At 38.7% G+C, this 22,898-nt stretch overlaps 2 protein-coding genes across 6 annotated transcripts; one reads left to right on the forward strand and one right to left on the reverse strand.

Annotated features, from left to right (window-relative positions):
* Positions 1-1,724: 1,724 nt before the first annotated feature.
* Positions 1,725-10,275, reverse strand: LOC110620981 (putative uncharacterized protein DDB_G0271606). Of its 5 annotated transcripts, none has more exons than XR_002488884.2 (8): positions 9,624-10,275; positions 8,574-8,730; positions 8,333-8,504; positions 8,060-8,250; positions 7,614-7,758; positions 3,921-3,955; positions 3,491-3,523; positions 1,725-2,032 (listed from the first exon to the last, which is right to left on the reverse strand). XR_002488884.2 is itself a non-coding variant. In XM_021764941.2 (6 exons), the coding sequence occupies exons 1-5, from the start codon at positions 10,187-10,189 to the stop codon at positions 7,633-7,635; spliced, it is 1,212 nt and encodes a 403-aa protein (XP_021620633.1). In that variant the 5' UTR covers positions 10,190-10,274; the 3' UTR covers positions 3,592-3,955; positions 7,614-7,632. The 5 variants fall into 5 exon arrangements, 2 of the variants coding, with proteins under 2 accessions (XP_021620633.1, XP_021620634.1); XR_002488886.2 differs by lacking the exon at positions 1,725-2,032 and adding an exon at positions 2,823-3,111; XR_002488885.2 differs by lacking the exon at positions 1,725-2,032 and adding an exon at positions 2,823-3,369.
* On the forward strand, positions 1,768-3,198 carry LOC110620982. The gene is made up of 5 exons (XM_021764944.2): positions 1,768-2,139; positions 2,504-2,615; positions 2,730-2,811; positions 2,909-2,960; positions 3,061-3,198. The coding sequence occupies exons 1-5, from the start codon at positions 1,768-1,770 to the stop codon at positions 3,196-3,198; spliced, it is 756 nt and encodes a 251-aa protein (XP_021620636.1).
* Positions 10,276-22,898: the final 12,623 nt, after the last annotated feature.

The raw sequence follows: 22,898 nt of genomic DNA on the forward strand, positions 1-22,898 counted from the left end.
ACTGATTATTATAGGTTGAGTTTTTGGAGCCTATTTGGTACAACTGTTAGATATAACTAATAGTTGTTACTAATAGCTGATAATTTATTACAATGGATAGTGATAACTGATTCTAGCTTATATGTGTTAGGTGTTTAATAAATTATGTTTAACTATTATTGTAGGCATGTAAAATGACTAATAAGGGTATATATCAATTTATTATAGTAATGAAATAAATATAAAAATATCAATTTATTATAGAACATATATAATAATTAAAAATAAAACTATAAAATTTAATTATTTTTTATACATATGATATAATAATGAATATTATAATTAGTATCATTATTATTATTTATAATATTTTTAATTTATGTATTATATGTTGTAATTTTAAATAATTTATTCATGTAAATTTTTTATTTTAAAAAATTAATTTTAATAATTTGTAAAAAGGTAATATGGTCTAAATAAAAAATTAAATCATCTACTTCTGATTGAAAATAACTCTAATTTTAGAACTGATCTAAAATTCAATTGATAGTTTTTATATCAGTCGTCTAGCCGTTATTATTTATATTTTTTAAAATTTATCAAATATTTAATTTAACTATTTTAATATTTATCTATTATCAGTTATATCTAACAGTTAAATCTAACATTTTTCAGTAGATTTGAAAAGTTTTTCTTTTGTATTTTTTACTTTGTTATAAACCTTATTAATAAAACTTAAAGAAAGCAAAAAAAGTTAAGAAATTAAATTTAAAACAATAGAAAAGCTAAATAAGAAGTGTGGATGAAGTACGGGTGCTTGGGAATCAATTAGGGCAAAAACAACACGAGATTTGCCTCTCCCTATGCTGGACATGTCCTACATCTTAGGACGCGTTGGCATTGGGAGTAGGCTTTTCAACCTCCTCTTGCCTTTTCTTTCTTTTTCGTTTTTTGTTTTTCTTTTTCGTGGGGTGTCTTGGACAAGCCTTAAGGTGTGTGTTGGGAGCTGTTTGGCACGCTAAGACAAAGCGCTTTTGAACCACTCATGTTCTCTTCCTGTAGCTTCATTACTTAATATGTTTCGGGGCAATTTTTGACTAGTTGGACTTTTGACTGCACTAATAAATTTAAGGAAATTTTATTATTTAATTTATATAATATATAAAAATTTATTCATTGATGTTTTCATTTTAAAAAGTATATTAAAATATTTTTTATTTTTTATTATTAATTTTAATTATTAAATATTTTATTATTTAATCTCTATAATTTTAAAAAAATTATTAATGAATCTCTTAAATTTTAAAAAATTTAACTAATTAATTTTATATTAAAAGTGTTTTAGACTATTTTTTACAATATTTAATAGCCAAAATTAATAAAAAAACTGATCAGTAAATTTTTTAAAATGTAAAACATATTTTAATACATTTTTTAAAATAAAGAAACTAATTAGTGAATTTTTTTTATACCACAGAAATATGTAGTATTTTTCTCTAAATTTATTTTTTTAAAGTAATGATTAAATAATTATTATAAAAATTAAAATCAAAATTTTTAATTATTTTATAATATTTAGTCTTTAATTTATTAGGAGAATAAATTAATTTAAAGTATATGATATATACATTGTCTTACATTGAACCATTCCTTAACTGCTCTTTGAAGAATACTTTGATTCTTTCCTTTCTTGTTACTTATTTGTTTTCTTTTCTTTTCTATTCTATTCTTTTTATCATATAACATACTCTTGAATGGTTTTGTCAAATTCATTCATTTAGCATTCAAATGGCTAAGGTACTGAGCTCTTCTCCCATGATCTTATATAGCACCAAATCAGTCTCCAATTTCCCACAAGCGAGAAATGCCCATAGTACTTCCTTTGTTCATAAAAAAAGAACCTGCTGTGTTTTGAATTCTGGGTCACAATTCTTGCACGTTCCTTTGGTTGAAAGGAGATTAGTTTCTTCAAGGCAAAGAGGCTTAAATGCTAAAAGGTTGGAGTCAGGAGAGGAAGATAACCAAGCTCTGGAAGCAGTCCTCAAGCTTTACACTGCAATCAAAAACAAAAATATCCATGAATTATCCAATATCATTGGTGACGAATGCCGCTGTGTTTGCAATTTCTTCTCCTTTTTTCAATCTTTCAATGGAAAACAGGTATTATTTGGAGATACAGTGTTCACCTATCTTTTTTTTAGTAAGCAAGATATTTTATTGCAAACCAAAGTAAAAACAAGATACAACTGTTCAAAAACAACTCCTCACAACACCCTATACATAAAGCAACACATTAGATACAACTCAATTCAGATACTTTATACCGGTCAATAGATCTATATGCATCACCTAATCTCAGTTTAACAGTAAAAAAAAATCTTTTGTATAACTCTATTTTTCACTAAAAACCATTGATCAAAATCTGCAACCTTTTTTTTCCTTATTCTCTTCTTCTACTACTTATTCTTCTTTTTATATATGTATATATAACCAAACTCACAATTTTGTAGTACTTGTCGTGCAGCAAGTGTTGGACTTTTTCAAGTATGTGATAAGAATCTTGGGAAATAATATTGAGTTTGTGGTGCAACCAACAATACATGATGGGATGAATGTTGGTGTTTCATGGAGACTACGTATGTATATATATACTCTTGCCTTTACTTTCTTAGTTTGAATAATTCATTTAAATTCTTGGCAAGTTGGTCTTTTCTTAATGTTTTTTAATTTCTTGGTTGAATTATTTGCAGAATGGACCAAGACCCACATGCCTCTCGGAAAAGGATTTAGTTTCTATATTTGCCAAATATACCAGGGGAAGGTGTTTATAAGGTATCAAAAACTTCCAATCAAAAGAAAAATATTTCTAAAATAAATGTGATAATGATTGTAAATTGTTCATTAATTCATGATAGTCACAACCTTTCAGGAATGTAGAGATGTTCATAGAACCTCTCTTTCACATTGAGCCCTTTAGACTGGTAAGTAGACTCTCTTCAAACCTTTGATTTCTAGCTTGAAAATACAAGTCCAACTATTGGGAGACTTCTTGTTCATCCTCAACTAACTTTTTTCTCCCAGAAAATAATGGAATATGCGATGAGCATAGCAGAGAAGATGAGCTACTGTAACCTGTCCAAAGATAAGATGAAGGCAGCCATCCTCATTCTATTTTTGATGGTCATCATTTTGCTCTTTCTTAAGCCAGGGTTGTATTAGTTCCAATCCTGTTCTCATGTATGGGAATCCTTACTCAAATCAAGTGTTACTCTTGTATATATAACGATTTATTGAGTCACATGAAAGTTTCATCGTAATTAATGACCAAAATCTATTTGTTATAGATATAATAATGGCATGAAATAATTCCTCATTGGCTGTGTCTAATTCCTATAACAAGAAAAAGATTTTCAAAAAAAAAGTTTGTATAAGTAGATTTGTAATCCAATCGGAACAATAATAATAAAATGATTATTTCTTTTATTTCATATTCAGTAATTATATAACGCACCTGCGACCGGGTGCGCTTCCATCAGAATGATTCCTGGAAGATCAGCAAAAACAGCAGGTAAAGGCAGAATACTAACAAATGATCAAAGTATAAATTTGCAGTTAAACAAGCAACAGCCCCAGATATTGAATAAGATGCACAAATGGGTCCCTTAAAGGAAGTAAGATTTTACAATTCCACTGATGCTACCTACTACGAGGGTTAGGCATGAAGAAGTTCAAACAGCTATAAAGATTAGCAAGACAATCTAAATCCAGGCCTAAGGCATAACTAGAAAGATACTCCCTGCCATTGGTCCCTGGTACATTTTCATTTGGATCACAGCAAACCCGATTAAATCACCATTTTCATCTAGCCAAATTAATTTACAATGAGAAAAATAAAAGAACAGAAAAGGGGCCAAAAAAAAAGTTCTTCACTATTGTTCTACCAACAGAGGTGGTGGTGACAAAACATTCCTTGCACCTGTAAGAAAGAGAGAGATCATCACTCATTCAATTGACATCACAACATAAGCAAATAAATCAGCAAGCAAAAATATAGAAGATAAAATATACATGTGCACAAGTATGCTTGCATATTCTTAAACTTGATGAATGACGATTGAAGTCCAAAAATGGAAAAAATAATAATAATAATAATAAGCAAAACACAGTAAACAGGAAAAAGGCAAAAGGGCCTTTGGGCCTTAAAGTTTGGCTGAATACTCAAATAAACCAGTTAAATTTTTCTGGGGGGTCTAATAAGCCTTTCAAATTTTAAAAATAGAACAAATATACCCCCTTACCATTTCAAATACAAATAGATCCTTTAACTTTTAAAAATAAATCAAAGTAAACTAGACTATAACTTGCTTAATTCAAAATCTAGCCAAGGTCAGCATACAAGGTCCTCATCAGTTTACAAGTTTTCAATTTGCAACAGTTCCAGTGAGCATCTATCGTATCTTGGAGCAAATTAATAAGTAATTCTTTGAATAATGGTTCAAGGCACTTCACTATTGAGTTTGTCATCTACGTCATTGTCAAAGTTACCGCCGTAAACTTGATCACAATCTGAAAAGATCCAATTCTTATTAATATATTAAGAATATTCTTCTTCATCATCATTGTTATTATTATCTTTTTCTTCTATGTTGATAATAGTGTTAAAGAGTGAACTATATAAAATGGCAGGAGAAAACGATTAGGATTCAAATGCTTGATTTTGAATCTATGATATATAGGGAGAAGAGATGAAATGTAGAAAAAAAAAAATGTTTTGGTTTATTTAGTGTAAAGGTGAGCAAATGATGTAAGTCCAAAGATATCACCAAAAAGGTTGGACACAAAGTGATGAGGTAGAACATGAACAAAGAAAATATATATGAATTTAAAATATGGGCTTATTTAATTTACTTTTAAAATTTGAAGGAATTTAAAGAGCCTCTATTTGTCCTCGAGATTATTTGATTTATTTTTTACAATTTGAAGGATTTATTTAATCTTTTAAAATTTGAATAGCTTATTCAAAAAAATCTCAAAAATCTAAAGAGCCTATTTAACTATTGGGCTTATAATCTTTTGCCAAGAAAAGATTACAACAGAAGGTGCAAAAACAAGCAGGCTAAAGGGACAAATGTCCTAGGAAAGGAACTTATATATCAAATCACTCAAGGCCTAGAGATGAATCACAACCATAGTTGAAAGACTCAATTCACTATAAACATGAGAATTAGATAAACCTATTATCTTGTGGCTGAAATAAACAATATAATTCCTTTTTTGCTACTTCAACTTCTCTCTCCTTAACTCTTAAAAGTTATTTGACAACTTGATATTCATAAAACAAGTCAGAAGGGCTACAACAACACCGTAAAAATTAATATCTTATTTAGTTATATCTTCTAGTTATCGATTTCAGTTCACAATCTTTGAACTTTCGGCTAGATAGTCTCTTGGAAGAGGAAAAAAAGCTCTTATCAGCCTTAATTATTTGTTTCTACTCAAAACAAATGTGAAAACAGGAACCGAAACGTTGAGATTAGTGAAGTAGGGTTTTGCCAAAAATCTGCTAGCGTGGCAAGGTGCTGATGATGTGGCAGGATGCCGGAGCAGGATCAAGTGCAAACAAACTCACAATAGTGGTGTGAGCTCAGCAGAGTTTTACGAGCATATCACAGACTGACTCAGTGTCAAAATGAGGACGCCTGTTAAACCCATTGTCATGCTCAAACTTTTCGCAAATGGAAGTTGTAATTTAAAAGTGTATCTTTCACTACTTCCCTGATTTCTTTTCTCCAATTTGAGAGAAAATTAACTGTCCTATTGTTAGTAATGTGCACTACAGCCAATCAGTTGGTTGTAGGCAAACATTTCATTTCATGTAATTTTCAGTTATAAATAAAGGCAGTTGTTTATCTTTAGTGTTAATTTAATTGAATCTCGAGTAAAAATAAAGTCCATGAGACTATATTTCTATACAAAGAAAATTATAATATTAGTTATAATTGTGAGATTCATATTGCATTTAAGTAACGTTTCCAAATGTTCCTGGTCGATGCTCTTATCATGATTAGACAATGATTAGAACTGTTGAAACTAGTACATATCATACTCTTTCTTTTTAGAGGAAGCAACTGATCTCATAGATTGACATATATAAGATATCTAGAACTAATATGTAGATGCCTATTTTATGAATAAGTGCAATAAACTGATCCGTATGAGAAATCCATATGAAAAATAAGTTGTGTCTATGGATTATTCAAGTGATAGTTGTGTAAGTAATCTTTTAACTTGAAATCAATAAATAATATTATATAGAGACTTTTATGTCTTGATTCATTTTACACATTGCTTGGTTCATGAGTAACAAATGGGCATGAATTGGATATATTAGAAAGGTATTTATGTGATTGAAATAGGAATCACCAAAGGTTAAATTAGGGAATATCCCATTTGTTCTCTGCTAGTATTGATCATGAAATTCTTGCACAAGGTGGAATGAAATTAGCAAATAAGATTTGAAATTTCATTCAATAGGTCAATGGCTAATAAATTAGAACTAATATGATTTAACATTGCAAACACGTTCCATGCATCAAATGTTAAATCGGGGCATTTGTGATGAAGGAATATTAATTACGCTGACAAACCATGCACTGAAAGATTAAGTCAAACCACTTTTGATATTTCGAATATTTGGGTAGTCTTGACATGTTGCTAGACAATGTTCTTGACCTTCAAATTAATTAGTTAGTTAACTATATTTATTGCCAACATATTTGGAACCTAATGAGTCACGCACATAAAGAATTATGTAAAAAAATAAAACGAGAAGTTAAATCAAGTAGGACTTATTGCATATAAATTGGTATTGGGATAAAATTGTAATTTGAAAGAATTACGATTTTAATCTAATTAATTAAGTAGGGACTTAATTAAAACTGTTTAAGATTTATATGGCTTACTTATTAAAGTTCTAGACCATAGTTGTAATTTATTTATTTAATTAATTAAATAAATAAATAAATACTATTATACTGAAACCCTAGAGTTTTAGTATAAAAAGACATCTTATGAAAATCTGAGGCAACTTTTGTGAGAAACCTTTTCGAGAGCCTCCAGAATTTGTAAAAAAGGTAGAGAGTTAGCACTCAAAACCTCTCCCCTTCTCAATCCCTTAGAATTGTTCTAAGGTTTTTCGATTATTATTCTGTGTGGATATCGTTAGAGACTAGACACTTGGACAGTTTGTGATTTGCGACAACCCAACTAAAGCGATCGATCTCGTGTTTTGCTGCAAAGAAAATAAAAGGTATTTATTTTCACTTTTATTATTATTGCTTTCCTAGTTTAAACGCGATCCATATTGGAGAAAAATTTTGTTTTTCTATTTCTTCCGCTACGTTCAATCCAATTGAAACCCAACACTACTCTCTCATTTTCTCTCCTTTTAGTTATGAAACAAGGTAAGCCAACTCAGAGTCACTTATCTTACCCTCAACCCAAACTCGATAAACAAACGTTTAACCTATGAATGATACTTTGTCTTCATTGAAGGCAAAAGCGGGGTAATAGAGAATGCATATTAAAGCACAAAGATGAATGCACACTTATATGGACATTATTATAACACTAACCCATTATCATAGCCAAATATCATGACTTCTTGAACAAATGATGTCGTGTTAACATCTCGTCTACCCCCACTGCAGATATGCTGTCACATCCAAGAAGCTCTCGGAGTTTTGCATCACATAATATCACCATTGCATTCAGTGGATCCTAAGGCATACAAAAAAATCCATAAAACTTTTAGTTTCTAATGCATTTTTCACAATAAAGCGAAAGGTATAGATATTAATTAGCTATTGAGAATATATAGAACCTCTGAAGGACTGAAATAAAACAAAAATAAAACAAAAATAAATAAAAAAACAGTGGGGAAGGTGGGGATGGTAAAAACAAGATATGATAAAAGAGAAAAACGAGACCATTCCAACAAGTTGTGGTCGCATCCTAAATATTCTAAATATGGTGACAAATTCAAGCTCAAAACTCAAGGAGTTATACATACACCACATACCTCCAATTGATTAACCTTTATATACTCCCACACAAGCCTGGAAGCCTCTAATTGGCTCAGCTCCCTTCTTCCAGTCCCCAAAAACTCAGCAAGTGCTTCGGATATCACCACCACAGATGCACAAGGTTCAGTAGTTTCATTAGTGGACTCAATATCCACCTTCACTCGTTTTGCTTGACCACCAGCCTCCTCTGCAGACATTTTCAAGAATAAAATTTGGCTTGATCAATTATATTGCAATTCAATAATATACTGCATAACTGCAGCGCATACTTGTAGGTTCAAGAGGAATGATATGTTTAGCAAGCAGCTTGTTCATCTTGAACATGTCAGTGCAGTCTGTCTCGAAAACCACCCGTAGGGCATCATCACAAATTATCTTTCTCTTATTGCTTGGGTCTTGGAGGTTGTTTTTCCTTATGTAGGCCCACAATTGCTTCACAATCTGTATCAAGCAAAGGATTTATTATCGAGTATAAAGCATTATATAAATAAAACCAAATAGAGATTATACCTCAGTCCTTGGCAAGGCTGGCTCACCAACAATGGCCTGAAGTTCAGGTGAAACACCACAAACTTTGTTCAAACCACCTGGGCCACCTCTTCTTTTGGCCCCAACCGGAGCACTGCATGAGAAATATAACAGCAACACCATCACTCTATTTGCCTCCCTAAAGTGTAGTGTCATGCAGCGTTTGCAAAAGATTCAATAGACAAACCAAAATAAGAACAAAAAAAAAAGGGAAATGTAGACACAATTATTGATCTTCAGCTAAAGATACTAAAAAGGTTTCGCACGACCAAATACATAGAAACTACCGAATGACTAAAAAAATGCTACTGAATAGTAAAGAATAAAGCTAAAACGCCAATAATAGCTTCCAATCTGAAAGCCACACCAGTGTATCAACAGAGCTCTTCACGACTGATTCATGCGCTTGCCTCAAAAAGACAGGCAAAGGCCATTCCTCTTTTTCTTTTAATACTATCTAGAAGAAAATAATGCATCTACGTAACTATAGAAGCTTGTATTTTCATATGACAGATGGCTTTTGTTTTTTTCTTTTTTTTAATTTATATCAAATAACAAAAATTTATTTTAAAAAAAAAAAGGATACCAAAAAAACCAGTACAAAATGCTAACTTTTTTTAAACAGCTTTGTAAACTTGAAATTTGGTAATTACTTTTTTTACAGTAAACTCCAAGCATTGAAAAATCAGCATTAACAATAAAGATTAGACAGTTGAAGGTACAAATTTTACAAGAAGACAAACCTATAAATGGTAAAAAATTTATTAAATGATAGTCAACATAAAACAAGTAAATTGCTTCCTATGAGTTCCAAAGACAACAATCACCAAAAGTGGGAAAGTGACGAACTACACCTTAAAAAATAGAACTAAAAATAAGGAACCCTAGTTCGAAATCTAAATGCTGAACATCAAATTAAGCCTCCAACCCTCAAAGCGTAACCAGCAAAATCCTAAAACCAACATCTAATGGCAAAAACCAGTCCAGAACTGAGTAATTACCCTCTCACAAAAAAAAAAAAAGTTATAGCACCTTTCTTTGGACAATTCAGGAGGGACAGGAGTCACATTTTGGGAGAAGACCTCCGGTTTTGGAAGAGGCGGAGGCTGCTGCCTCTGCTGTTGCTGCCTCTGCTGTTGCTGCTGCTGCTGCTGGGCAGGCGGGAGATGTGACAGCTCTGGTTGCTGGCGGAAGTTGAGGTCCTGCTGGAAAACTTGATGTTGGTGGGGATGGAAGGCAAACTGAGCAGGCATTTGTAGGAATTGCGGGTGGTGTTGGAGGGCAAACTGGTCTTTCTGCGTAAGGTGGAGGGCATGTGGTTGCGGTTGGGGCTGTTGATGTTGCTGTTGCTGCGGGTGCAGCGGCGGAGGTGGTTGTTGCGTAACAGCTGTAGGGGTTACGGTTGTTGTAACAGTTGTCGGGTGTGATCGGAGCAGAAGGTTGATCTGGTCACGAATGAAGCCAGCCCTGTGGGAGAGGTTTAACCCTAGCTTCGCTTCGAGTTGCTGAACGACGCCGTCTAAGGAGGTGACGGAGTTGGGGTCTGATTGACGGAGCAGAGTCTCTACCCCTTTCGCTAACTCCTGGTCCGACACCATGGCCTTCTCTCTGTTTCACATATATTTAACAGAAAAAAACGGAAACAAACGAGTCTGTCTCACCCACACTCACTCTCTCTCTCACCATCTCTCTCTATATAATTTTTCAAATGACAGAATTGCCCCTCTTGGTCATTTATTTTATATTTGAAATTTAATGGACGTTGCTAACCCTTTCCTAACGGCATATATTAGGTGGGAGTATGGGTAAAACTGGGAGATCATTGAAGTTTCTCTTTCTTCTCCTTCAGCCTGTCACCTCCAAGAAGCCAAAATGACGATGATGCTCCTCGGCCCGCGGGTTTAATGCGAGGAACGGAACGGTTGAGTGAGTTGGGGTAGAAATGTAAATTCCGTGATAGATAAGATGAAATGTTAGACTATACGAAATCTGAAATTAAATTAATAATAATAAAATTTACTATTTAATTTTTTCATTATCAAAAAATTTATTAATTTATTTTTCAATTTTATAAAAATATATATTAATTAAATTTTTTATATTAAAAATATTTTTTATAAAATCTAACTGTTAAAACTGATAAAAATTTATTAGTAAAATTCTTAATTTTTAAAAATATATTAATAGTAAAATTTTTAAAATTTTTAAAATATTTAATATATTTTTAAAAATTAAGAATTAATTAGTGAATTTTTTTAAATATAAAAACTAAATAATATTTTTTTTCTTAATAATAATAGTTATATTTATAAAATATGTTTGCATTTTCATCATTTTTTTTATTTTAATATATTTTCAATTTGATCATTTAATTTTAATTTTTTAAATTCTTTTATTTTTAATTTAAATACTATTAAATTCTTTTTCTAACAAGTGATTATAGAGTTTGAGATTAATTCAATTAAAATATTATTTCTTCATATATCATAATTTCATATTTTCTAATTATAATTTTATTAAATTTTAATTATTTACACTAATAATAATCTATCAACGCTAAGTCATGTTGCTGAAAATAAAATAATAACGTGGTCGAAATGGAATTATATTATAATTGGCTAAATCTGTAAGAAAGAGGATTTGAGATAGTGGTGAGTGCCACAACAGCCATTCCGACGCTCAAGTTAGTATACTAAGGAATCGAAAGAATGCAATGAACTGCTTAGAACTTGAGTAGTGTTCCAGAATAGCGTACCTTTGTCTATGTGATCGTTCTCCTTTTATACTGCAAGAAGGTAGGCATAAATATAGTATTTTTTTTATAATCCAGCAATAATGTGGCCGACTAGTTGGTAAAGGATCTTCACTGGCTAATTAATCGGAAATCCCGTGATCGAATGCGTGAAAGGGATTTGTTAGATTGTAGTTATTGAAGGTAATTTCCTCATGGAGCCTTGCTCTAAAGTTATGAGGGTGAGTTATGTCCGTCCTGAGGCTGAACTGTCCTAAAGCGCTAGGGTCTCTTTTTCTCTTTGGATTCGGGTACCATAGTCGTCTGGGCCATTCATTCTATGATGGGACTGCATATTGATCTATCAGATCCTTGCCACATGATGCAATCTTATGGTGACAACTCACTGCCTATTTTTGGAGAATCTCATATAACATCAGAGGTTCCCCCGCTAGTCTTCAATTGTTTAGATTCGAATGTGACAGTTCTCTTCATGATTTGGGTCATCTGGCTTGTTTGTCCAGGCTGAGCGCATGATGTCATTGCTTTTTTCTTGTTTGCCTTGCCAATCAATTAGGTTTAAGATCTTATCTTGGCAAAAATTGATCCAGTGATATAATAATAATACCTTGATAAGTTTTTGGGCATTTTTGAGCCCTTGCGAGCTTCCAGACCTTTTGTTGCCTTGTCGTGCTTCTGAGCTTTCTTTAGCCCTGATGAGCTTTCGGGCATCAAATACCTTTGCGAGCATCTGGGCATTTTTCATCCCTAATGAGCTTTTTGTAGCCCTTACGAGCTTTCTGGCATCAAATGCCTTTGTGAGCTTCTGAACATTTTTAAGCTCTTGCGAGCTCCTTGGCCTTTTCCAGCCTTATCAAGTTTTCGAATATCTTTCTAACCCTTGCGAGCTCCTTGGCCTTTTCTAGCCTTAGTAAGCTTTTGAGTATTTTCTAGCCTTGACGAGCTCCTTAGCCTTTTATAGCCCTGACAAGCTTCCGAGCATTTTCTTGCCCTAACTAGCCTTGACGAGCTTTTGGTCATTTTTATCCTTACAAAAAAGTTTTAAATATTTGAGAGTGATTGTAAGAGCAGCAACACATGCCTGTAATTATCTTTGTGAGATGAGACCAATGCTGTAACGACCCAAAAATCGGACCGCTACCGGCGCTAGGATCCAGATCGGCTTAAGGCCGCCGGGACCCGTAGCAAGCCTAACATACATCCTGTATATCTGTTTAATCCCATAAATGATCAACAATTACATAAAAATTTAAAACTTTCTCATTTATTCATTCATTCGTTCATTCATTCGTTCCTTCACCAAGCTTAACCTGTGCATGCACAAATCATAACATAAAACCTCTCACTGGAGTCCTCATCAAATACTCCAATGGGGTATCATAACATACATTAAGCTTGGTTTACATAATCATCAATAAACATTTAAGATCATGTACTAAAAAGGGATTAGCAACATACTATGGTCAAGCACAACTCTAAACTTCCATAAGCATCATTACATTACATTTCTATACTATACTTTTACATTACATCATATTCATGTCCACATCTATCTATTACATAAAACATGACTCTACTCCTGCTGACCTCCTGGTCTACCCTGTACCTGCAAACCTGGGGGTTAAGGGAGAGGGGTGAGCTATAAAGCCCAGTGAGCAGAATAAATAAACATTCAATTTAAATTTCATGCTTTCATGAAAATGCAACACATCACAAACAAATCACATCAAGGATGGACTTGTCACCAATAGTCCTCTACATAGTCCAATCGTGCCAGGGGCGTAGAATGAGCCTCACTGGTCTTTCTCTTAACATAACATAACATAGCGTAACATTCCATAGTGCTAGGGGCGTAGAATGGGCCTCACTGGTCTTTCTTTTAACATAGTGCCAGGGGCGTAGAATGGGCCTCACTGGCTATCCATATCATATCATCATCATACCATAACATACGAGGACTAAAGGGTCATTCAACATCCATCCACATCATCATCAAGTTATGCAATGCAACATATTCGTGAATTCTAATGCAAACAACCTAGTATATCTCATGGCATACATGATGCATGTATCATGCTCAAAATTTATTTATTTGCTTTGAAACATAAAGAGTTATTCCACTCACCTCTGGCTAGAGCTCTAATGACTCTGAAGCAGCTATCTCACTGCCGAGGTCCTTGGTTCCTCGGGTCCGAACCTACACAGGTGGACTCAAATGAGGTACTAAACAAAGACTAACATAACTCTAAACTGCTCCCCAAAAATCCCCCTAAAACATCTTAGAACAACCATAGAAATCATGCAAAGGAAGGCTGAACAGGGCACTTTCGGCGGCAGGTTCGGCGGCCGAAAGTCCCTCCAGAGCCGAAACTCAGCCACTTTCGGCGGCACCTTCGGCGGTCGAAAGTGGGTTCCAGAGCCGAAACTCATGCATGTTCGGCAGCACCTTCGGCGGCCGAAACTCCCTTCTAGAGCCGAAAGTCCACTTTCGGGGGCAGGATTCGGCAGCCGAAAGTTGGCCTCCACAGGCAGGTTCGGCGGCCGAAAGTCCCTTCGGCTGCCGAACCTGAGTTCTCTCAAAGGGGCAGAAACTCAGCTCCAACATGCACAAATGCCTCCCAAACTTCCAAACATGCATCCAACCCTCTCAAATCATGCATACACATACATCAACACATAGGGGTCTCAAACTAACCTAAACCCCAACAACAACACAAAACAAGTAACTCAGCAACCTACATTGACCAAAACTCATATAAAAACCTAACAATGTTCAACTAACCTAAACATGCACTTCTACCCCATGAACCCTCTTAAAACTTGTTTAAAATATAGAATGAGCTCAAGATCGACTCTTACCTCTTGAAGATCGAGAGAGAGTGTGACCTAACTTGGAGATTTGGGGAGGATGGGTTCCTGAGGTCTCCAAGCTTCAGAACTTCGATCTAAGCTCGAAATCTTCAAAAACCAAGTGAAAACTCATAAGAAAATCATGAAAATTCGAAGGAAGGAGCTCAAAATCGATAAGGGACGGCGGAGAACTCACCTTGGCCGAAAATGGGGAGAAAAGCTCACCCGTTCGGACATGGGGACCCCTTTATAGGTGGCTGGCCAGGCCACTTTCGGGGGCCTAACGTGCCTCCGCATGCATGCCATGTTCGGCGGCCGAACATAAGGTTCGGCGGCCGAACCTAGACTTCGCTCTCTCATGCCTTCGGGGGCCTAACACACTCCCGAAATGCATGCATGTTCGGCCGCCGAAAACGCACTCCCGAAATGCATGCATGTTCGGCAGCCGAACTTGAGGTTCAGCGGCCGAACCTGGGTCTTCCTCCAAGGTTATTTTCATACAAAACTCATTTCCTTTCTTGCTTAAAACCATAAACTACATTAAAACATCTTATGAAAACATAGTTTTACCCTTCTAGAGGTTTCCGACATCCGAGATTCCACCGGACGGTAGGAATTCCGATACCGGAGTCTAGCCAGGTATTACATTCTCCCCTCCTTAAGAACATTCGTCCCCGAATGTTCACCAAACAACACACGCATAGCGTAAAACATAGACATTCACATAAAACACATAACACTTACTTTAAAAGAGATGAGGATATTGCTGGAGCATGGACTCCCGTGTCTCCCAGGTACATTCCTCGATGTTATGGTGATTCCAAAGGACTTTCACCATCGGGATTTCCTTGTTCCTTAATTTTCTGATCTGAGTGTCAAGAATCCGCACTGGCTGCTCAACATAAGTGAGATCATCTTGGACCTCCACATCAGGCTCACTAAGAACCTTACCCGGATCTGACACAAACTTTCGTAGCATAGAAACATGGAAAACCGATGGATTCTCTCCATTGAAGCAGGTAAATCTAGCTTATACGATACATTTCCTATCTTTTGCAAGATTTCAAAGGGTCCGATGTACCGTGGAGCTAGCTTACCTTTCTTCTCGAACCGAATCACCCCTTTCATCGGAGACACCTTGAGCAATACCAAATCCCCCTCCTGAAATTCCACTTGCCTTCTGCGGATATTTGCATAACTCTTTTGCCTGCTTGCAGTAGTCTTGATCCTTTCTTTGATTATGGGCACCACTCTGCTGGTGATCTTTACAAGCTCAGGCCCTGCTAAGGCCCTTTCCCCAACTTCTTCCCAGCAAACAGGTGACCTGCACTTCCTTCCATACAAAGCCTCATATGGAGCCATCCCTATGCTAGCATGATGGCTGTTATTGTAGGCAAACTCGACCAGAGGTAGATGCTGCCTCCAAGAACCGCCAAAATCTAGCACACACATTCTGAGCATATCTTCTATAGTCTGGATGGTCCTCTCTGACTGTCCGTCAGTCTGTGGATGGAAAGCAGTGCTAAAATCCAACCTGGTACCCATAGCATTCTGCAGACTCCGCCAAAACCTGGAGGTGAACTGGGGTCCTCTATCAGACACTATTGAAACAGGAACCCCATGCAACCTGACAACCTCATCTACATACACCTGCGCCAACTTGTCCACAGAATAGCCACTCCTGACAGGGATGAAGTGAGCAGATTTGGTCAGTCTATCCATAATCACCTATATGGAGTCCAATCTGTTGGACGCCGCCGGTAGCCCCACCACGAAGTCCATAGCTATATTCTCCCATTTCCACTCTGGAATAGGTAGTGGGTTAAGCATTCCAGCCGGCTTTTCATGTTCCAGTTTCACCCTCTGACATATTTCGCAGGCTGACACAAACTGTGCCACTTCTCTCTTCATAGCTGGCCACCAATAAACTCTTCTCAGATCTTGATACATTTTGGTGGCTCCCGGGTGAACACTGTATCTGGCATTATGAGCCTCCCTCATAATGTCTCCCTTCAGACCCACGTCATCTGGTACACACAATCTATTCCCATAGCGGAGGATTCCCTTGCTGTCAAACCTAAACTCTTCATTCTTGTCTGACTGAACAGTCCTAGCAATCTTCACTAACTCTGGGTCCTCATGCTGTTTCTGAGCCATCTGCTCCAGAAACACGGGTGCCACTCTCATCTGGGCTATCAAAGCACCTGTACTAGACAACTCCAACTGTAGACCTTCATTGATGAGCTCGAAGAATGACCTCACCACTGACCTCCTCTCTGCTGAAATATGGGATAAACTGCCAAGTGATTTCCGGCTTAAGGCGTCTGCCACAACATTCGCCTTACCCGGATGGTATTGAATCTTGCAATCATAGTCACTAAGCAGTTCCACCCATCTTCTTTGCCTCAGATTCAACTCTCTCTGACTCAAGATGTACTGCAGGCTCTTATGATCTATGAAGATCTCACATTTTACCCCATAAAGGTAGTGCCTCCACATCTTGAGTGTAAAGATTACAGCTGCCATCTCTGGGTCATGTGTAGGGTAATTCAACTCGTGCTTCTTCAGCTGCCTAGAAGCATAAGCAATCACCCTTTCATTCTGCATCAGCACACAACCCAGTCCCACACGGGATGCATCGCAAAAGACTTTGAAGTCCTCATTACTGGTCGGCAGAGCTAATACCGGTGCTGAAGTCAACCTCTTCTTTAGCTCTTCAAAGCTCTCCTCACACTGGTCGATCCACACAAACTTCTGGTTCTTTTTGGTCAATCTGATAATAGGAGCGACAATTTTAGAGAAGTACTGAATGAACCTCCTGTAGTAACCTGCCAAACCCAAGAAGCTCTTGATCTCTGTCACTGTAGTGGGTCTAGGCCAGTTAGCTACAGCTTCCACCTTCTTGGGGTCCACCTCTATTCCATTTTCTGACACCACATGCCCCAAGAATGAAATACTCCTCAGCCAGAATTCACACTTGGAGAACTTGGCATACAAGCCATGTTCCCTCAAGGTCTGCAGAACTAACCTCAGATGATGGGCATGCTCCTCTGCATTCCTGGAGTACACTAAGATATCATCTATGAAGACAATAACAAAGTGATCCAGGTACTGACTGAAAACCCTGTTCATGAGATCCATGAATGCTGCAGGGGCATTGGTTAACCCGAACGGCATCACAAGAAACTCATAGTGCCCATATCTGGTTCTGAATGCCGTCTTCGGCACATCCTCTCCTCTTATCCTCAGCTGGTGGTACCCGGATCTCAGATCTATCTTGGAGAAACAACCTCCTCCGGCTAGCTGGTCAAATAGATCATCGATCCTAGGCAACGGGTACTTGTTCTTGGTAGTGACTTTGTTCAACTGTCTATAGTCGATACAAAGTCTAAGGGATCCATCCTTCTTTCTTACAAACAGTACCGGGGCACCCCAAGGTGAGGTACTCGGTCGAATGAAACCCTTGTCTACCAGCTCTTGCAACTACTCTTTCAGCTCTTTCAATTCTGCTGGCGCCATCCTGTAGGGAGGGATATAGATCGGTCTGGCTCCTGGCATTAGTTCAATTTCAAACTCTATCTCCCTAGCAGGTGGTAGTCCTGGAAGATCATCTGGGAAGACATCTAAAAACTCTCTAACCACGGGCACTGAGGTGGGCTCTCTAACATGACTATCCAGCTCTCTCACATGAGCCAGAAAACCCTGACAACCCTCCTGAGCAACCTACGAGCCTAAAGGGCTGATATTAAACCTCTAGGTGTACTCCCCCTGTCTCCTCTAAAGACAACCTCTGACCCATCCTGACATCTGAACTTGACTACCTTGTCTCTGCAGTCCAAGGTAGCACCATGGGTAGATAGCCAATCCATCCCTAGAATGACGTCAAAATCTATCAAATCTAGAACCACAAGGTCGGCTGAAAGTCATCTTCCCTCAACAAAAACTGGACTATACTGGCAGACTGACTCTGCCACTGATGGGTCGCACTTGGGTCCACTGACCTATAGGGGACACTCTAACCCAGAGACCATCAATCCCAACCTCTCGACGGCCCTCGGAGCAATAAAAGAATGAGATGCACCAGGGTCCATTAAGGCATAAACATCTGAGCAACCAATGATGAGATTACCTGCCACCACGGTGTTTGATGCATTTGCCTCCTGCTGTGTCATTGTGAAGATCTATGCTGGGGCTGATGGACCTTCACCTCTAAAACCCGCTGAAGAAGAGGCTGCCCCTCTCCCTCTGCCTCTGCCACTGGCCTAAGTCGTGGCTGGAGCTACTGGTTGAGCCACACTACTAGAGGCTGTCTGCTGAGACTGTGCCATAAAAGCTGCTCTAGGACACTCCCGAGCCATGTGTCCCTCCTGCCCACATCTGAAGCAGGCTGTCGTCCCAACCAGACATACTCCCTTGTGCGGCTTCCCACACTTCCTACAAGCTGCATTAACTGCACCTGAACTCGAGCCACTTTCCAACCCTAGACCTGACTTGATCTTGCTCCAGAACTTGTTCTTCTTTGACTTCTTGGTGGTACTACTCCACCTCTTGCTGCCTGAAGCTGCTGCATTCAAGGTAGAAGGATCTAACTTGCCCCCACCAGGGGTCTTGGAACCAGAAGGCTGTGCCTCATACTGTTTAACTTTCCCTTCAATGATTGCACTAGCCTCCATTCTTCGAGCCATATCCACTATGGCATGGAAACTCTCCCTCTCTGCTGACTGGATCAAGGAGGAATACCTGGAATGGAGCCTCATGATATACCTCCTTGACTTCTTTTGATCTGTGTCTAGATTCTGCCCAGCAAACGGCAACAGCTCCAAAAATCTATCTGTGTACTCATCTACACTCATCTCTTCTGTCTGCCTTAGCTGCTCAAATTCAATCATCTTTAACTCCCTTGAACTGTCAGGGAAAGCCCATCCTGCGAACTCATTCGCAAACTCCTCCCATGAAAGACTATCCAACCTCGGGTTCACATAGTTCTTGAACCACTCACGGGCCTTCTTGCATTTTAGCGTGAACCCAGCCATCTGAATGGCTCTATTGTCATCAGCTCCTATCTCATCTATAATCATCTTGACCCTCCCGAGGTACTCGAACGGGTCATCACCTGTTTCATACTGGGGAGCACCCAGCTTCATGTAATCGGTCATCTTGACCTTGCTCCCTCTAGATGAGCTAGGTTTAGGTACTTGGGTTTCTGGGACATTAGGTTCTACTGATGGTGGAGGAGGTGCAACATTCCCTGAGTTAGGGTCTGTTGTACCTGGGTAGAAGGATGGGGGTGGGCACATAGGGTACTGTGGGTATGGTGGGTAAAAAGGTGGGTATGGCATGTGAGAAGGGTAAGGGTTAAAACTGGGGTAATCCGATGTACCTCCCATCGAATACCCGGGATGCTGAGAAAAGGGTGGGTACTGGGGTGGCTGAACAAATCCCGAGGCCTGAGTGCCTCCCTGGGACTCTCCCATGCCCTCTTCAGACATACTCACTCCAAGGCTGCCATCCCTCCTCTGATCCATATCCATATCATCCCCCACATCTTCTGACATTCCTCCTTGAACTGTTCCCCTTACTGATCTGCTTTTGTTCATATCCAAAGACCTTCTAGGGTCTCTCACTGCTCTTTCTCTGCTAGACCTGCTAGACATTGCCCTTAGCAATGCAGGGGGACGGGCACTCATGCCCTCATCCTCCGGTGGTACTCCAGTCAATCGTGCAGATCGACGAGTTCCTCTCATCCTGTTTACTGAAAAACAGCACACATAGCACAACATTAGCATCAAATGGTTCATGTGAAAACACATGAACCCGCATCACATACATAGCATATCATTAATGCACATGCATAATATCATGGCATTTCACATCATCAATCAAGATAGGACTCTACATCCTATCCTAGTGGACATGATCTTCCTATTGTGCTTGACCTTCAATAACCTCTATGAGCCCGACACTTTCTAGGTCCGACCATATGAACCTAGGGCTTTGATACCAATCTATAACGACCCAAAAATCAGACCGCTACCGACGCTAGGATCCAGATCGGCTTAAGGCCGCCGGGACCCATAGCAAGCCTAACATACATCCTGTATACCTGTTTAATCCCATACATGATCAACAATTACATAAAAATTTAAAACTTTCTCATTTATTCATTCATTCGTTCATTCATTCGTTCCTTCACCAAGCTTAACCTGTGCATGCACAAATCATAACATAAAACCTCTCACTGGAGTCCTCATCAAATACTCCAATGGGGTATCATAACATACATTAAGCTTGGTTTACATAATCATCAATAAACATTTAAGATCATGTACTAAAAAGGGATTAGCAACATACTATGGTCAAGCACAACTCTAAACTTCCATAAGCATCATTACATTACATTTCTATACTATACTTTTACATTACATCATTTTCATGTCCACATCTATCTATTACATAAAACATAACTCTACTCCTGCTGACCTCCTTGTCTACCCTGTACCTGCAAACCTGGGGGTTAAGGGAGAGGGGTGAGCTATAAAGCCCAGTGAGCAGAATAAATAAATATTCAATTTAAATTTCATGCTTTCATGAAATGCAACACATCACAAACAAATCACATCAAGGATGGACTTGTCACCAATAGTCCTCTACATAGTCCAATTGTGCCAGGGGCGTAGAATGGGCCTCACTGGTCTTTCTCTTAACATAGTGCCAGGGGCGTAGAATGGGCCTCACTGGCTATCCATATCGTATCATCATCATACCATAACATACGAGGACTAAAAGGTCATTCAACATCCATCCACATCATCATCAAGTTATGCAATGCAACATATTCGTGAATTCTAATGCAAACAACCTAGTATATCTCATGGCATACGTGATGCATGTATCATGCTCAAAATTTATTTATTTGCTTTGAAACATAAAGAGTTATTCCAATCACCTCTGGCTGGAGCTCTAATGACTCGGAAGCAGCTATCTCACTGCCGAGGTCCTTGGTTCCTCGGGTCCGAACCTACACAGGTGGACTCAAATGAGGTACTAAACAAAGACTAACATAACTCTAAACTGCTCCCCAAAAATCCCCCTAAAACATCTTAGAACAACCATAGAAATCATGCAAAGGAAGGCTGAACAGGGCACTTTCGGCGGCAGGTTCGGCGGTCGAAAGTCCCTCCAGAGCCGAAACTCAGCCACTTTCGGCGGCACCTTCGGCGGCCGAAAGTGGGTTCCAGAGCCGAAACTCATGCATGTTCGGCAGCACCTTCGGCAGCCGAAACTCCCTTCCAGAGCCGAAAGTCCACTTTCGGGGGCAGGGTTCAGCAGCCGAAAGTTGGCCTCCACAGGCAAGTTCGGTGGCTGAAAGTCCCTTCGGCTGCCGAACTTGAGTTCTCCCAAAGGGGCAGAAACTCAGCTCCAACATGCATAAATGCCTCCTGTAATACCCGGCTAGACTCCGGTATCGGAATTCCTACCGTCCGGTAGAATCTCGGATGTCGGAGGCCTCTAGATGGGTAAAACCATGTTTTCATGAAATGTTTTAATGTTTTTGATGATTTTAAGTAAAGAGGAAATGAGTTTTTGAATGAAAACAACCTTGGAGGAAAGCTCAGGTTCGGCCGCCGAAACTCAAAGTTCGGCCGCCGAACATGCATGCATTTCGAGTGAGCCTTGGGCCCCCGAAGGCATAAGTGAGGGAAGCCCAGGTTCGGCCGCCGAACCTCAAGTTTGGCCGCCGAACATGGCATGCATGCGGAGGCACATTCGGCCCCCGAACGTGGCCTGGACAGCCACTATAAAAGGGTCCCTTAGCCGAAAACGGGCGAGCTTTTCCCCATTTTCGGCCAAGGTGAGCTCTCCACCGTCCCTCACCGATCTTTGATGTTTTTCCTCTAGATCTTTCAAGTTTTTCATTTTTTTTAACTTTGTTTTGAAGATTTGAGCTTTGAGCAAAGTTTTGGAGCTTTGAGGTTCAAGAACTCAAATCTCTCCCAACTCCAAGTTTGGTCGCCTCTACTCTCGATCTTCAAGAGGTAAGGGTCGATCTCTAGCTTATATTATGTTTTAAGTAAGTTTTATGAAGTTCATGGGGGTAGAATGCATGTTTAGGTTATAGTTATGTTTATGGGTATAAATGTATGTTCATGAACAATGTGGCTTGTAATGTGTGTTTGATGTGTTGTAGTTGGGGTTTAAGGTAGTTTGAGACCCCTAGGAGCTTGTATGCATGTTTTGGTTGAGCTAAATGCATGTTGGTTTGATTTTGGAGGCGTTTGTGCATGTTTGAACCAAGTTTCTGCCCTTTGGGAGAAACCAGGTTCGGCAGCCGAAGGGACTTTCGGCCGCCGAACCCTCTTGTGGAGGCAGCCTTCGGCTGCCGAAGCTTGCCCCCGAAAGGAGACTTTCGTCTCTGTCTGGGAGTTTCGGCCGCCGAAAGTGCCGCCGAACATGCATGAGTGTAATACCCGGCTAGACTCCGGTATCGGAATTCCTACCGTCCGGTGGAATCTCGGATGTCGGAGACCTCTAGAAGGGTAGAATCATGTTTTATAAAAATGTTTTAATGTGTTTTATGATTTTTAAGTATTAAATAAAATGAGTTTTTGCATGAAAAGTCTTTGGAGGAAAACCCAGGTTCGGCCGCCGAAAGTCAAGTTCGGCCGCCGAACATGCATGCGTTTTGGAGGCACGTTAGGCCCCCG

Source organism: Manihot esculenta, chromosome 8 (genome assembly GCF_001659605.2).
Source record: "Manihot esculenta cultivar AM560-2 chromosome 8, M.esculenta_v8, whole genome shotgun sequence".
NCBI classification, from domain to species: Eukaryota; Viridiplantae; Streptophyta; class Magnoliopsida; order Malpighiales; family Euphorbiaceae; genus Manihot; species Manihot esculenta.

Excerpts from the sequence above, each read along its gene's own strand:
- LOC110620982 (XM_021764944.2), top strand. The coding sequence starts at position 1,768 with ATGGCTAAGGTACTGAGCTCTTCTCCCATGATCTTATATAGCACCAAA. Across the intron at positions 2,812-2,908 it reads CAGGGGAAGGTGTTTATAAG|GAATGTAGAGATGTTCATAG; the intron begins GTATCAAAAACT and ends ACAACCTTTCAG. Across the intron at positions 2,961-3,060 it reads ACATTGAGCCCTTTAGACTG|AAAATAATGGAATATGCGAT; the intron begins GTAAGTAGACTC and ends TTTTTCTCCCAG.
- LOC110620981 (XM_021764941.2), bottom strand. The coding sequence starts at position 10,189 with ATGGTGTCGGACCAGGAGTTAGCGAAAGGGGTAGAGACTCTGCTCCGT. Across the intron at positions 8,731-9,623 it reads CCTGAATTGTCCAAAGAAAG|GGAGGCAAATAGAGTGATGG; the intron begins GTGCTATAACTT and ends ACTACACTTTAG. Across the intron at positions 7,759-8,059 it reads TAAAGGTTAATCAATTGGAG|GATCCACTGAATGCAATGGT; the intron begins GTATGTGGTGTA and ends TGTATGCCTTAG.